This window comes from Erythrolamprus reginae, chromosome 8, assembly GCF_031021105.1.
Source record: "Erythrolamprus reginae isolate rEryReg1 chromosome 8, rEryReg1.hap1, whole genome shotgun sequence".
In the NCBI taxonomy this organism is placed as follows: domain Eukaryota; kingdom Metazoa; phylum Chordata; class Lepidosauria; order Squamata; family Dipsadidae; genus Erythrolamprus; species Erythrolamprus reginae.
Window position 1 is genome coordinate 3,871,112 of NC_091957.1, and position 13,346 is coordinate 3,884,457.

The window sequence follows — 13,346 nt, forward strand, 5'->3', positions numbered from 1 at the left end:
AACTTGAAGATATTTGGACTTCAATTCCCAGAATTCCCCAGCCAGCGAATGCTGGCTGGGGAATTCTAGGAGTTGAAGTCCAGATATCTTCAAGTTGCCCAGGTTGGGAAACACTGGTTTAACTTATTAAAAACAGAAAACCACAATTGTGTTATTTTTCTTTGGTTCTCCGCCATTAGATGGCATTGCTTATCCAGTCAATCTCAGTCCTACACAAACACACCTTTGAAAATTAAGGGTGTGTAGTTAGTTGTCTTACTAACGGTGGCCAAACCCTTGGGTTAGGTTCGGAAATTGTTTTTGCGTCTTTCAAACAAAGCAGCCAGAATTTTTTGGCTGTTTTGAAAGACTTGAATACTTTACGCAACCAGACTTGAACTCCTGGGCTTAGAAAGCCTAGAATTACGTCGCCTTCGGCACGGCCTAAGCATAGCTCGTAACATTATCTGCTACAACGTCCTTCCTGTCAACGACCACTTCAGCTTCAACCACAACAACACACGAGCACACAACAGATGCAAACTTAAAGTAAACTGCTCCAAAATCGACTGTAGGAAATACGACTTTAGTAACCGAGTAGTTGATGCATGGAACTGACTACCTGACTCTGTGGTTTCGTCAACAAGCCCCAAAAACTTTACTCTTAGGCTGTCCACTGTTGACCTCTCCCGATTCTTAAGAGGTCAGTAAGGGGCGTGAATAAGTGCACCAACGTGCCTGCCGTCCCGTCCTAATGTCCCCTCTTATCAGTACCCATCTTATGTATATAAACAATGTCATAGCTATGTAGGTTACAAATACATAGTTGCCAAAATAAATAAATAAAGAAATTGCTTAGGGCAATATTGGCCCAGATCCATCATAACGCAGGTATAATTTATTTGAAACAGTCCAAATTCTACTTGGGAAAGGAAAAACAAAATTTAAAAACCCTGATGGAAAATTTAGGAGATTTTTATATTTTAATGTGAAGCTTATGAAACCATCAGTGGAGAGTTTGAAGCGGTGATTAATTCAATTCATTTCAATTTATTAGATTTGTATGCCGCCCCTCTCCGAAGACTCGGGGCGGCTCACAACAATAATAAAAACAATATAACAGTAAACAAATCTAATATTAGATATATAAGAAAAGATATATAAAACCCCAATAATTAAAACCATACAACACATACATACCAAACATAAAATATAAAGAGCGTGGGGGAAAGTTGTCTCAACTCCCCCATGCCTGGTGATATAGGTGGGTCTTGAGTAATCTGCGAAAGACAAGGAGGGTGGAGGCCGTTCTAATCTCCAGGGGGAGTAGATTCCAGAGGGCCAGGGCCGCCACAGAGAAGGCTCTTTCCCTGGGTCCCGCCAAACGACACTGTTTAGTCGACGGGACCCAGAGAAGGCCAACTCTGTGGGACCTTATCGGTCGCTGGGATTCTTGCGGTAGCAGGCGGTTCCAGAGGTACTCTGGTCCATTGCCATGTAGGGCTTTAAAGGTCATAACCAACACTTTGAATTGTGACCGGAAACTGATCGGCAGCCAGTGCAGGCCACGGAGTGTTGTAGAAACGTGGGCGAATCTAGGAAGCCCCACAATGGCTCTCGCGGCCGCATTCTGCACGATCTGAAGTTTCCGAACACTTTTCAAAGGTAGCCCCATGTAGAGAGCATTGCAGTAATCGAACCTCGAGGTGATTAAATCATTGACTCGGCAATGATTCTCAGGGATGTACTTTTGAAGCATTGTTCAATCTGTTTTCAAAAATGCTAAGCCCCTCTCTAAGTCCCTGGAGAAATTTTTTTTGCTTCCCCGTGCAACGTGGTTTATATCTTTGGTGTTTTTAATCCTTTAGGTCAGCTTCTTAACAAGTTCCAATCTACCAATCCGAGTACTCCAGTTTGTAGAAGACAGGATTCAGACAACTATGGTAAAAATATTGATAAGATTGAAAGAGTCCAAAAACGGGCTACAAGAACGGTGGAAGGTCTTAAGCACAAACTTATCAGGGAAGAATTCCTGAACTCCATCTGTAGAGTCTGGAGGACAGAAGGGAAAGGGGGGACATGATCGAAACATTTCAATATGTGAAAGGGTTAAATAAGGTTCAGGAGGGAAGTGTTTTTTAATAGGAAAGTGAACCCAAGAACAAGGAGGCACAATCTTAAGATCCATCAGAAGCAACGTGGGAAAATATTATTTGACTGAAAGAGTCGTAGATGCTTGGAACAAACTTCCAGCAGACGTGGTTGGTCAATCCACAGTCACTGAATTGAAACATGCCCGGGATAAACATAGATCCACCCTAAGATAAAATACAGGGAATAGTATAAGGGCAGACTAGATGGACCAGGAGGTCTTTTTCTGCCATCAATCTTCTATGTTTTGCTATGTTTCTTCTATGTTTGGAAACATTTCGGGAGCATTTGCAACCAGAGTTATCATTTACATGCCTGTCCCAAGGAAGAACACCTGTTTTTATATCACGCCCAATTTCCCCGTCCGTGTTTCCTTCCTTTCTCATTAAAATTAGAAGATTATCGTGGCCGTAATAAATGTTAAAGTGATGGTGTTGTTTGATTAGTCATGTCCTAATCAGATCTGGAAGTTGCAGTTTGTTAATGTCGGCTCTGGAATCTGCATATTCTGGTTAATCCAAGGAGTCATGAAGTCGTCAAGACTTTGGCCTCGAGAATACAGCATAAGGTCACATATAAAACCGTGATTTATGAATGCATGAATGCAAAGGGCGATTAGTCACTCTGAGTACAGTATTTCAATTTAAATCTATTGACTCAACACACGCAAAGAGGATAGGGCAGCTTCGAAAACCGCATAAGAAGAGAAAACAGCTTCTGTTCTAAACTGGGCACTGGGGCGAAAGAGAAACTGTAGTGGAAATTTTGAGTGGTTCGGAGTGGGGAAGGAATGGGGATTTTGCAGGATCCTTTCCCCAGAATTATTATTATTATTATTATTATTGTTATTGTTATTATTATTATTACTCCCTGAGTCTACGGAGAGGGGCGGCATACAAATCTAATAAATATATATCTATCTATTATTATTATTTATTAAATTTGTATGCCGCCCCTCTCCGTAGACTCGGGGCGGCTCACAACAATAGTGGCAAAACAATATGTAATACAAATCTAATAATTTTAAACTAAAAACCCATAATTTAAAAACATGCACACAACACACCATACATAAACAATATAGGCCTGGGGAAGTTATTTCAGTTTCCCCATGCCTGACTGCAGAGGTGGGTTTTAAGGAGTTTACGAAAGGCAAGGAGGGTGGGGGCAATTCTAATCTCAGGGGGGAGCTGGTTCCAGAGGGTCGGGGCTGCCACAGAGAAGGCTCTTCCCCCTGGGACCCGCCAGACGACATTGTTTAGTCGACGGGACCCGGAGAAGGCCAACTCTGTGGGACTTAATCAGTCGCTGGGATTCGTGCGGCAGAAGGCGGTCCCGGAGATGGGGAGGGAATGGGGATTTTGCAGGATCCTTCCTCTGCCACGCCCACGAAGCCACTCCATACCCACCAAGCCATGCCCATAGAACCGGTAGTAATAAAATTTGAACTTCACCACTGTACTGGGATGATGATGAATGTATAAGATTTATTTATTTATTCATTCATTCATTCATTCATTCATTCATTCATTCATTCATTCATTCATTTGATTTTTATGCCGCCCTTCTCCTTAGACTCAGGGCATGTTAGCAATAGCACTTTTTTAAACAGAGCCAGCCTATTGGCCACCACAATCCGGGTCCTCATTTTACCCATCTCGGAAGGATGGAAGGTGGAGTCAACCTTGAGCCGGTGATGAGATTTGAACCGCTGACCTACAGATCTACAGTCAGCTTCAGTAGACTGCAGTACAGCCCTCTACCTGCTACGCCACCTCGGATCATTTATCTATCTCTATCCATCTATCTATCTATCTATCTATCTATCTATCTATCTATCTATCTATCTATCTATCTATCTATCTATCTATCATCTATACCTATATCTGTATCTCTCTGTCTATCATCTATCTATCTATCTATCCATCCATCCATCCATCCATCCATCCATCCATCCATCCATCTATCTATCTATCTATCTATCTATGTAATCTATCTATCTATCTAATCTATATCTATCTATGTAATCTATCTATCTCTATCTAATCTATCTATCTATCTATCTATCTATCTATCTATCTATCTATCTATCTATCTATCTACCTACCTACCTACCTACCTACCTACCTACCTGTTTGAAAGCTCTAAAGATGCTTATTTTCTCCTGTTTTATATCTGTAGCATTGACTCTAGGTTGCTCCAGATTAGTAGCTTATTAAACCTACCCAGGGGTCAGTAAACCTTAAAGCCATTTGGACTCGTGTACCACAGAAAGGAAAACACCAGGAGCCACAAAATTCTTCCTGTGCCTGATTATTTTGTAAACTGCCACGAAACATAGTTGAATTAAACATTCTGTTTTTCTTCTGAAACTTTTCTTGGATTTATCCGTGGTTGGCCTGCCAGGGGTCAAAAAGCTCAATGGGTGTCACACATTGGCAGTTGTGATGTATCTTTTGAGCAACAGGGATGTTTACCTCTGGTTGAAGATGAACTTTTTGCTCTGTTTTCTCCTGTCCGCAGTTAACCGGGATAGCCATTGGTGCAGCGGTGGCCCTGGCGCTGATTGGGATCATTGTGTATTTTGTGTACAAGAAGGTGAAGGAATCGAGTAAGTTCTGATCGCTTGGCACGATACCATCATGTTTGGGTAATAAAGGCGAACAGAACGTCCTTCTTTTTTGCATGGTGGAGCGACTTGGGAGGGTTAATTAATGGTTGCGTCAGATTTCTCAGCCTGCTGGAAATAATAAACAGGTCAAGAACCGAGAGCCAGTTTATAGTAGCCTAATGTGGTGGTTAGGTCACCAGGCTAGAAAGTTGGAGTCTGTGAGTTCTAGTCCCACCATAGGTATGAAAGCCAACAGGGTGACTTTGGGGCCAATCACCAGGGAACAGTGAGTTCTAGTCCCGCCATAGGCATGAAAGGCAAATGGATGACCTTGGCCAGCCCGCTCACAGGGTAGTTGTGGGGGGAAATAGGAGGAGGCAGGTGTATTTATATATTTGAATATTATATGTTTCCTTTTGCAAAGGTGCGTTTGCTATGTATTTATTTTATGTGTATTTATATTATATGTATTTTTGCTGATAAGGGATTTGAACCTTACAGTGATTTGAACCTGTAGCATGTTGCACGCAAGGCGGGAGATTAACCCTTGTGCTACAGGCCCAAGTAGTAGATGCTTGGAACAAACTTCCAGCAGACGTGGTTGGTAAATCCACAGTAACTGAATCTAAACCTGCCTGGGATAAACACATATCCATCCTAAGATAAAACACAGGAAATAGTATAAGGGCAGACTAGATGGACCACAAGGTCTTTTTCTGCCGTCAATTTTCTATGTTTCTATTTGTAGATATCCTCGCCACCTTAAGTCATTTGTAAAAATAATAAAGGCAGGATACCACAAGGAAATAAAATTGACCTACAAGAGAAGCCTGCATAAGGTCAATTAACTCGTGCACCTCTTTTTCTAGATTTGATACTATTGCCAATCAGGCTGTTTATAGGCTTTGGGAAAGTGGTCCTCCAGGTGATGAATCTTCCTTTGCTTTTCAGAACAATCTCAGGCACACGTGCCCCAGTACAGATTTCGCAAGAGAGACAAAGTGATGTTCTATGGACGTAAGATCATGCGGAAGGTAAGGGTCCCTGAGTCCGCGGTGCTTCTTGTTCTACCCGGAGGCATCTGTAATATAGTAAATGATTTAGCTTTACTAGATAAATGGTCAAAGCAATGGAAACTGCAGTTTAATGTTTCCAAATGTAAAATAATGCACTAGGGGAAAAGGAATCGTCAATCTGAGTATTGTATTGGCAGTTCTGTGTTAGCAAAAACTTCAGAAGAGAAGGATTTAAGGGTAGTGATTTCTGACAGTCTCAAAATGGGTGAACAGTGCAGTCAGGCGGTAGGGAAAGCAAGTAGGATGCTTGACTGCATAGCTAGAGGTATAACAAGCAGGAAGAGGGAGATTATGATCCCGCTATATAGAGTGCTGGTGAGACCACATTTGGAATAATACTGTGTTCAGTTCTGGAGACCTCACCTAGAAAAAGATGTTGACAAAATTGAACGGGTCCAAAGACGGGCTACAAGAATGGTGGAAGGTCTGAAGCATAAAACGTATCAGGAAAGACTTCATGGACTCAATCTGTATAGTCTGGAGGACAGAAGGGAAAGGGGAGACATGATCGAAACATTTAAATATGTTAAAGGGTTAAATAAGGTCCAGGAGGGAAGTGTTTTTAATAGGAAAGTGAACACAAGAACAAGGGGACACAATCTGAAGTTAGTTGGGGGAAAGATCAAAAGCAACATGAGAAAATATTATTTGACTGAAAGAGTAGTAGATGCTTGGAACAAACTTCCAGCAGACGTGGTTGATAAATCCACAGGAACTGAATTTAAACATGCCTGGGATAAACATAGATCCATCCTAAGATAAAATACAGGAAATAGTATAAGGGCAGACTAGATGGACCGGGAGGTCTTTTTGTGCTGTCAGTCTTCTATGTTTCTATATTTATTTCCTGGGGCTATATTTATAGTCGGAGCTCAACTGTGGGGTCCCTGTTGGTCTCCAAACGTGGAGGTTTTCATGCAGACGTTTCATTACCCAACTAAATTACATCATCAGTGCTAAAACGTAGTGGGGTTTGTGGAGAGGAGATGGAGAGTGGAGAAAGGATTTTTTTTCCTGAATGCTTTTCTTCTCGATCAACCTTGAGGGTTCTCTGCCTTGCAGGTCACAACTCTGCCAAACACTCTGGTCGGCAACGCGCTGCCTCGCCAGCGGATGCGGAAAAGGGCCAAGGTCTTGTCCTTAGCAAAGAGGTAAGGTTCGCAGGGCAACTTGGGGGCATTTGGGACAAACCGTACATAGAATAGAATATAATTATTTTATTGGCCAAGTGTGATTGGACACACAAGGAATTTGTCTTTGGTGCAGATGCTCTCAGGGTACATGAAAGAAAAAGAGACATTGGTCAAGAATCAGGAGGTGCAAACATGTTTTGAGGGTAGGAGCAGTTTATGTCCAGGATGCGAAGGGGTCAGTAAATATTTTCACAGCCCTCTTTTTGACTCGTGCAGTATACCGGTCCTCAATAGATAATTCCTTCCCTGAAATATAGACTTGGAGAGTTTGAAGGGACCAAGACTGGAGGTCTTCCAGTCCAAAATAATCTAAACCTTTTCTCTTGCTTTTCAGAAAAAACACCTCCCACCCCCTCTTCCCCCTCTCTCTCTCCTGGGAACCCTGGCTCTATTCCAATCAAGATACTAAATTAAACCACAACGAAGTTAATCATGATCCAAGGGACTGAAATTTGAGGGTTATTTGCTTTGCTCCAAATCCTGAATAGAATAGAATAGAATCGTGAAGAATGGAATAGAATAGAATAATGCAATGAAGAATCGAATCGAATCGAATAATGGAAAGATGAATAGAGTAGAATAGAACAATGGAATGAAGAATAGAAAAGAATAATTGAATGAAGAATAGAATAGAATAATGGAATGGAAAATAGAGTAGAATAGAATAGAATAATGGAATGAATCAAATCGAATCATGAAGAATAGAATAGAATAATGGAATGAATCAAATCGAATCAAATCATGAAGAATAAAATAGAATCATGAAGAATAGAATAGAATAATGGAATGAATAGAATAGAATAATGGGTTGAAGAAAAAAATAGAATAGAATAATGGAATGAAGAATAGAATAGAATAGAATAATGGAATGAATAAAATCGAATCGAATCATGAAGAATAGAATAGAATAATGGAATGAATAGAATAGAATAGAATCGTGAAGAATAGAATAAAATAATGGAATGAATAGAATAGAATAGAATCGTGAAGAATAGAATAAAATAATGGAATGAATAGAATAGAATAATGGAATGAATAGAATAGAATAAAATAATGGAATGAATAGAATAGAATAATGGAATGAATAGAATAGAATAATGGAATGAATAGAATAGAATAATGGAATGAAGAACAGAATAGAAAATGGAAGGGAATATAGGATAGGAAAGAAGGAGTGGGACCCTTCCCAGAGCCAAGGAAAGGGCACCCAACATCTCTTTCGGTCTCCCTTGCCAGGATCCTGCGCTTCAAGAAGGAGTCTCCCATCCTGCAGCCCAAGGACCCCCCTCCCTCCCTCCTGGAAGCCGATTTGACGGAATTCGACGTCAAGAGCTCCCACCTGCCTTCCGAAGTCCTCTACATGCTGAAAAACGTCCGGTAGGTCCGCCCGTCGACTCATCAGCTTGCCCGACCACGGTGGGATCAAAAGTCGCGGGTTCAGCCTATCGGGCTGGGCTTTTGCAAATTCTGTCTTCTCCCCCAGGGTCCTGGGTCACTTTGAGAAGCCCCTTTTCCTGGAGCTCTGCAAGCACATGGTTTTCGTCCAGCTGCACGAAGGGGAATACATCTTCCGGCCGGGGCAGCTGGACAACAGCATCTACGTCGTGCAGGATGGGAAGCTGGAAGTCTGTATCCAGGAGAGCGTAAGGATCGCCCCGCGAGGAGATGGGAAGGACGGATGGTTTAGAAGGGAATGGCAAGAGCTCGGGGTCGAAATGTGGGGTTTCTGGCGGCCTCTGAGCTTGGGGGACTGCTTGCAGACTGTCAGCATTCTACACTGGGCCTAGTCCCAATGATAGAAATACAGTGGTACCTCTACTTACGAACTTAATTGGTTCTGTGACCAGGTTCTTAAGTGAAAAAGTTTGTAAGAAGAAGCAGTTTTTCCCATAGGAATCAATGTAAAAGCAAATAATGTCTGTGATTGGGGAAACCACAGGGAGGGTGGAGGCCCTGGTTCTTCCCAGGGGATTCCTAGAAAGGCCCCATGGAGGCTTCTCCCCACCTTTTCCGGCCCTGTTTCCTCCCAGGAGATTCCTAGAGAGGCCCCACGGAGGCTTCTCCCTGCCTTTTCCGGCCCTGTTTCCTCCCGGGAGATTCCTAGAGAGGCCCCATTGAGTCTTTTCCCTGCCTTTTCCGGCCCTGTTTCCTCCTAGGAGATTCCTAGAGGAGCCCCACGGAGGCTTCTCCCTGCCTTTTCTGGTTAAAGTTTTGGAGGCTCGGGTTTGTAAATGGAAAATAGTTCTTGAGAAGAGGCAAAAAAATCTTAAACACCTGGTTCTTATCAAGAAAAGTTCGTAAGTAGAGGCGTTCTTAAGGTACCATTGTATTATCTCCTTCGCACACAGCAGGTATAATATACAATGATAAGACAATGATACCTTGTCTTACAAACTTAATTGGTTCCGGGACGAGGTTCTTAAGGTGAAATGTTTGTAAGACGAAACAATGTTTCCCATAGGAATCAATGGAAAAGTGATTAATACGTGCAAGCCCAAAACTCACCCCTTTTGCCAGCTGAAGCGCCCGTTTTTGCACTGCTGGGATTCCCCTGAGGCTCCCCTCCATGGGAAACCCCACCTCCGGACTTCTGTGTGTTTGCGATGCTGCAGGAGAATCCCAGCATCGCAAAAACGAGTGCTTTGCTGGCAATGGAAGTCTGGAGGTGGGGTTTCCCAGCGAAGGGAGCATCAGTGAAATCGCAGCATCGCAAAAACACCAAAGTCCTTGAAACCCCATCTCTGGACCTCTGTGTTTTTGCAATGCTGCGATTTCATTAAGGCTCCCCTCGCTGGAAACCCCACCTCCGGACTTCCGTTGCCAGCGAAGCGCCCATTTTTGCGCTGCTGGGATTCCCCTGCAGCATCACAAAAACATGGAAGTCCAGAGGTGGGGTTTCCCATGGAGGGGAGCCTCAGGGGAATCCCAGCAGTGCAAAAATGGGTGCTTTGCTGGCAGTGGAAGTCCAGAGGCGGGGCATCCCAGTGGCGGCGGTGGGTTTGTAAGGTGAAAATAGTTTGTAAGAAGAGGCAAAAAAAATCTTAAACCCCGGGTTTGTATCTCGAAAAGTTTGTATGACGAGGTGTTGGTAAGATGAGGTATCACTGTATTGAAAACCCAACCAATGCAGTACATAGTACTGACACCGACGTTTCATGACCCATCTATGGAACTTCCTCAGTGCTACAGGGGAGTGGGGTGTCTGGAGTGTTGATGGTGATGATGGAGGAGGCCTCCACCGTCCATTGCCTCGGTCACAGCTTCAAGGCCGCAACCCAAGCGTCTTTTCTCTGTTCAACTTTTCTGCAGGATGGGACGGAGATGGTGGTGAAGGAAGTTTTGGCCGGAGACAGCGTGCACAGCCTTCTCAGCATTCTGGATGTCATCACGGTGAGGGCCCCCCAACCCACTCAGCTTTCCAAGTGGTGCTCCATCCCTTCGTTTTTGGTTTAAAAGGATTGATGTTGGGAGTTGTGTCCAATTGGAGAGATCTGGCTGAACCGGACGGCGGCAAATTCGGTTCCTGCGTTTTTGCCTTGGCAAATTGAGAGCTTCAAAACATCCCTTAGGGCAGTGGTTCTCAACCTGGGGGTCGGGACCCCTTTGTGGGGGTCAAATGACCGTTTCACAGAGGTCGCCTAAGACCACATGGGGAAAGACAAATTTCTTAGGAACTAAAACTTCTATTCTGGCGCCTTGGAACCTATTTTTACAGTCCGACCAATCAGGCGTTTACAGTGGGAGTGTCCCCCCCCGAACTTCCCGCCAATCAGCTTAAAGCTCTGTTGGGAGAATCGGCGCAAGACTTATGGTTGGGGGCCACCACAATACAAGGAACTATCTTAAGGGGTCGCGGCATTAGAAAAGAATCTAAGGAATCCTGAGATCAATTCTCACTCCGGTTTCTGGAGGAGAAAAACGAGGTGCACAAATTTATGTAACGTTTAACATATTAACAGAGTGGGAAGGGACCTTGCAGGTCATCTAGCCCAACCCGTTGCCCAAGTAGGAGACCCTATATCTGCCTCTACCTAGGATCGAACTCACAATCTCCAGATTGTGAGGCAATAAGCTCCATCGTTAGGCATGGGAGTTGGGGGGAAAGATCGGAAGCCACGTGAGAAAATATTATTTGACTGAAAGAGTAGTAGATGCTTGGAACAAACTTAACGATCGTCGCAGCGTCCCCGTGGTGGTTGCGTGATCAGAATTCAGGACCCTTGGCCACCGACTCCTGCGTACGACACTCGCAGGTCACGTGAGCCACGTTTGCGACCACGAGTCAACGGCAAAAGCCGGATTTGCTTACCAGTTCGTTACGAACTGAACTGGAGGGATTCGTTTAACAACGGTGGCAAAGCAAGGTCACAAAACGAGGCAGCACTCGCCTTAGCCGCCGTCTCGCTTAGCAAACAGAAATGTTGGGTTCAATTGAGGTCATTAAGTCGAGGATTACCTAAGTGTGACTATTCTAGAAACATAGAAGACTGACGGCAGAAAAAGACCTCATGGTCCATCTAGTCTGCCCTTATACTGTTTCCTGTATTTTTATCTTAGGGTGGATCTATGTTTATCCCAGGCATGTTTACATTCAGTGACTGTGGATTGACCAACCACGTCTGCTGGAAGTTTGTTCCAAGCATCTACTACTCTTTCAGTGAAATAATATTTTCTCACGTTGCTTTTGAGCTTTCCCCCAACTAACTTCAGATTGTGTCCCCTTGTTCTTGGGTTCACTTTCCTATTAAAAACACTTCCCTCCTGGACCTTATTTAACCTTTCAACATATTTAAATGTTTCGATCGTGTCCCCCCTTCTTTGTTGCTTGTTTCTCTTAGCTGTTCGTAGACATTTTTGGCTCTCTCCGTAGGCGAGTTCCCCAAAACACGATGACTCCAGCAATCCGCTGGGCCTGAGTTCGAAAGCCTTCCAGAACCTGCAAAAATCCCGCGGCTTCCTTTATTTCCTCTCCCCCCTTCAAGACTTGCCAGCTCAGTCCAGCCAACGCTTGCTCAATTACCCTTTTTTATCTCCTGTAATTAAGAATTGATCACCCGGTTGGGGATCGAGCAATTAGGCTGCCCAGAAAGCGGGCGGGTGAGAACAAAGAGGTGGTGGGAGCAGGGACTTTTTTTGGAGTGGGATGTTGGGAGGCAGGGCGGGTTTTCGGGGGGATGGGAGGGGTCGTGTCCTGGCAAAAGGAACCCCCCCCCCCCCCCGGAAATATTCACAACCAAACCGTGCAAGATTTGCTGCGGTGTGGAACTTCAATGTTTCCATCTGGGGAATGATCTGCAAACATAATTTCCCCCTTTATCTTTGCCCGCAAAGTCACGCAAATATTCCATGTCTAAGGCAGGACTGCAACTCCCAGTCCCCTGGTGATTGGCCCAGTCATTAGTCTTTCATGCTTAAGGCAGGACTATAACTCCCAGTCCCCTCGTGATTGGCCCAGTCACCAGTCTTTCACGCCTAAGGCAGGACTAGAAATCTCAGTCCCTTGGTGATTGGCCCAGTCATCAGTCTTTCATGCCTAAGGCAGGACTAGAACTCCCAGTCTCCTGGTGATTGGCCCAGTCATCAGTCTTTCATGCCTAAGGCAGGACTACAACTCCCAGTCCCCTGGTGATTGGCCCAGTCACCAGTCTTTCATGCCTAAGGCAGGACTAGAATTCCCAGTCTCCTGGTGATTGGCCCATCACCGGTCTTTCATGCCTAAGGCAGGACTAGAATTCCCAGTCTCCTGGTAATTGGCCCAAAATCACCTAGTCTTTCATGCCTAAGGTAGGACTAGAATTACCAGTCTCCTGGTGATTGGCCCAGTCACCAGTCTTTCATGCCTAAGGCAGGACTAGACCTCCCAGTCTCCTGGTAATTGGCCCAAAGTCACCCATTTCAATGACTCATCGTTGCCCCCTTTCTCCTTCTCTCCTGGTGCTTTAACCACTGGACCGAACCAGCTATTGTGTGGTTTGTTCTATCTTGGACACGCCGTTCAAGTTATTGTGGCCTGTCCATCATGTTTTATGGGCTTTGCCTAATGAGGAAACCCAGCCAATTGTAATAAACGGAATTAAATTTGATCGTGTAAGCCGTGATTAGCACCATCCATCAGGCCGGCCATCATCGTACAATAAGGAATCATTTCTTCTGGGCAGGAGAGATGACAGCTCAAGGAGGAAGACAATAACCTCCTTCCTGCAGGATTAAAAACAAAACACTTTGTGGTCACCTTCACCTTCAATTATTCAAAATCTCTGTTGCGGAGAACGCTGAGGTAAATTTTCCTCAGCGAGCGATGACAACTGCCCCGTTTTGTTTTCCTTTGTCCGCCCA

At 44.3% G+C, this 13,346-nt stretch overlaps 1 protein-coding gene across 1 annotated transcript in view; it reads left to right on the forward strand.

Annotated features, from left to right (window-relative positions):
- The window catches only part of PNPLA7 (patatin like phospholipase domain containing 7), a 70,890-nt gene that overhangs the window by 2,563 nt on the left and 54,981 nt on the right, over positions 1-13,346 (forward strand). Inside the window, exons 2-8 of the mRNA XM_070759554.1 lie at positions 1,848-1,922; positions 4,654-4,741; positions 5,693-5,775; positions 6,880-6,968; positions 8,247-8,387; positions 8,494-8,653; positions 10,320-10,400. Of these exons, the coding sequence (XP_070615655.1) occupies positions 1,848-1,922; positions 4,654-4,741; positions 5,693-5,775; positions 6,880-6,968; positions 8,247-8,387; positions 8,494-8,653; positions 10,320-10,400 (717 nt within the window). The remainder of the gene's footprint in view (positions 1-1,847; positions 1,923-4,653; positions 4,742-5,692; positions 5,776-6,879; positions 6,969-8,246; positions 8,388-8,493; positions 8,654-10,319; positions 10,401-13,346) is intronic.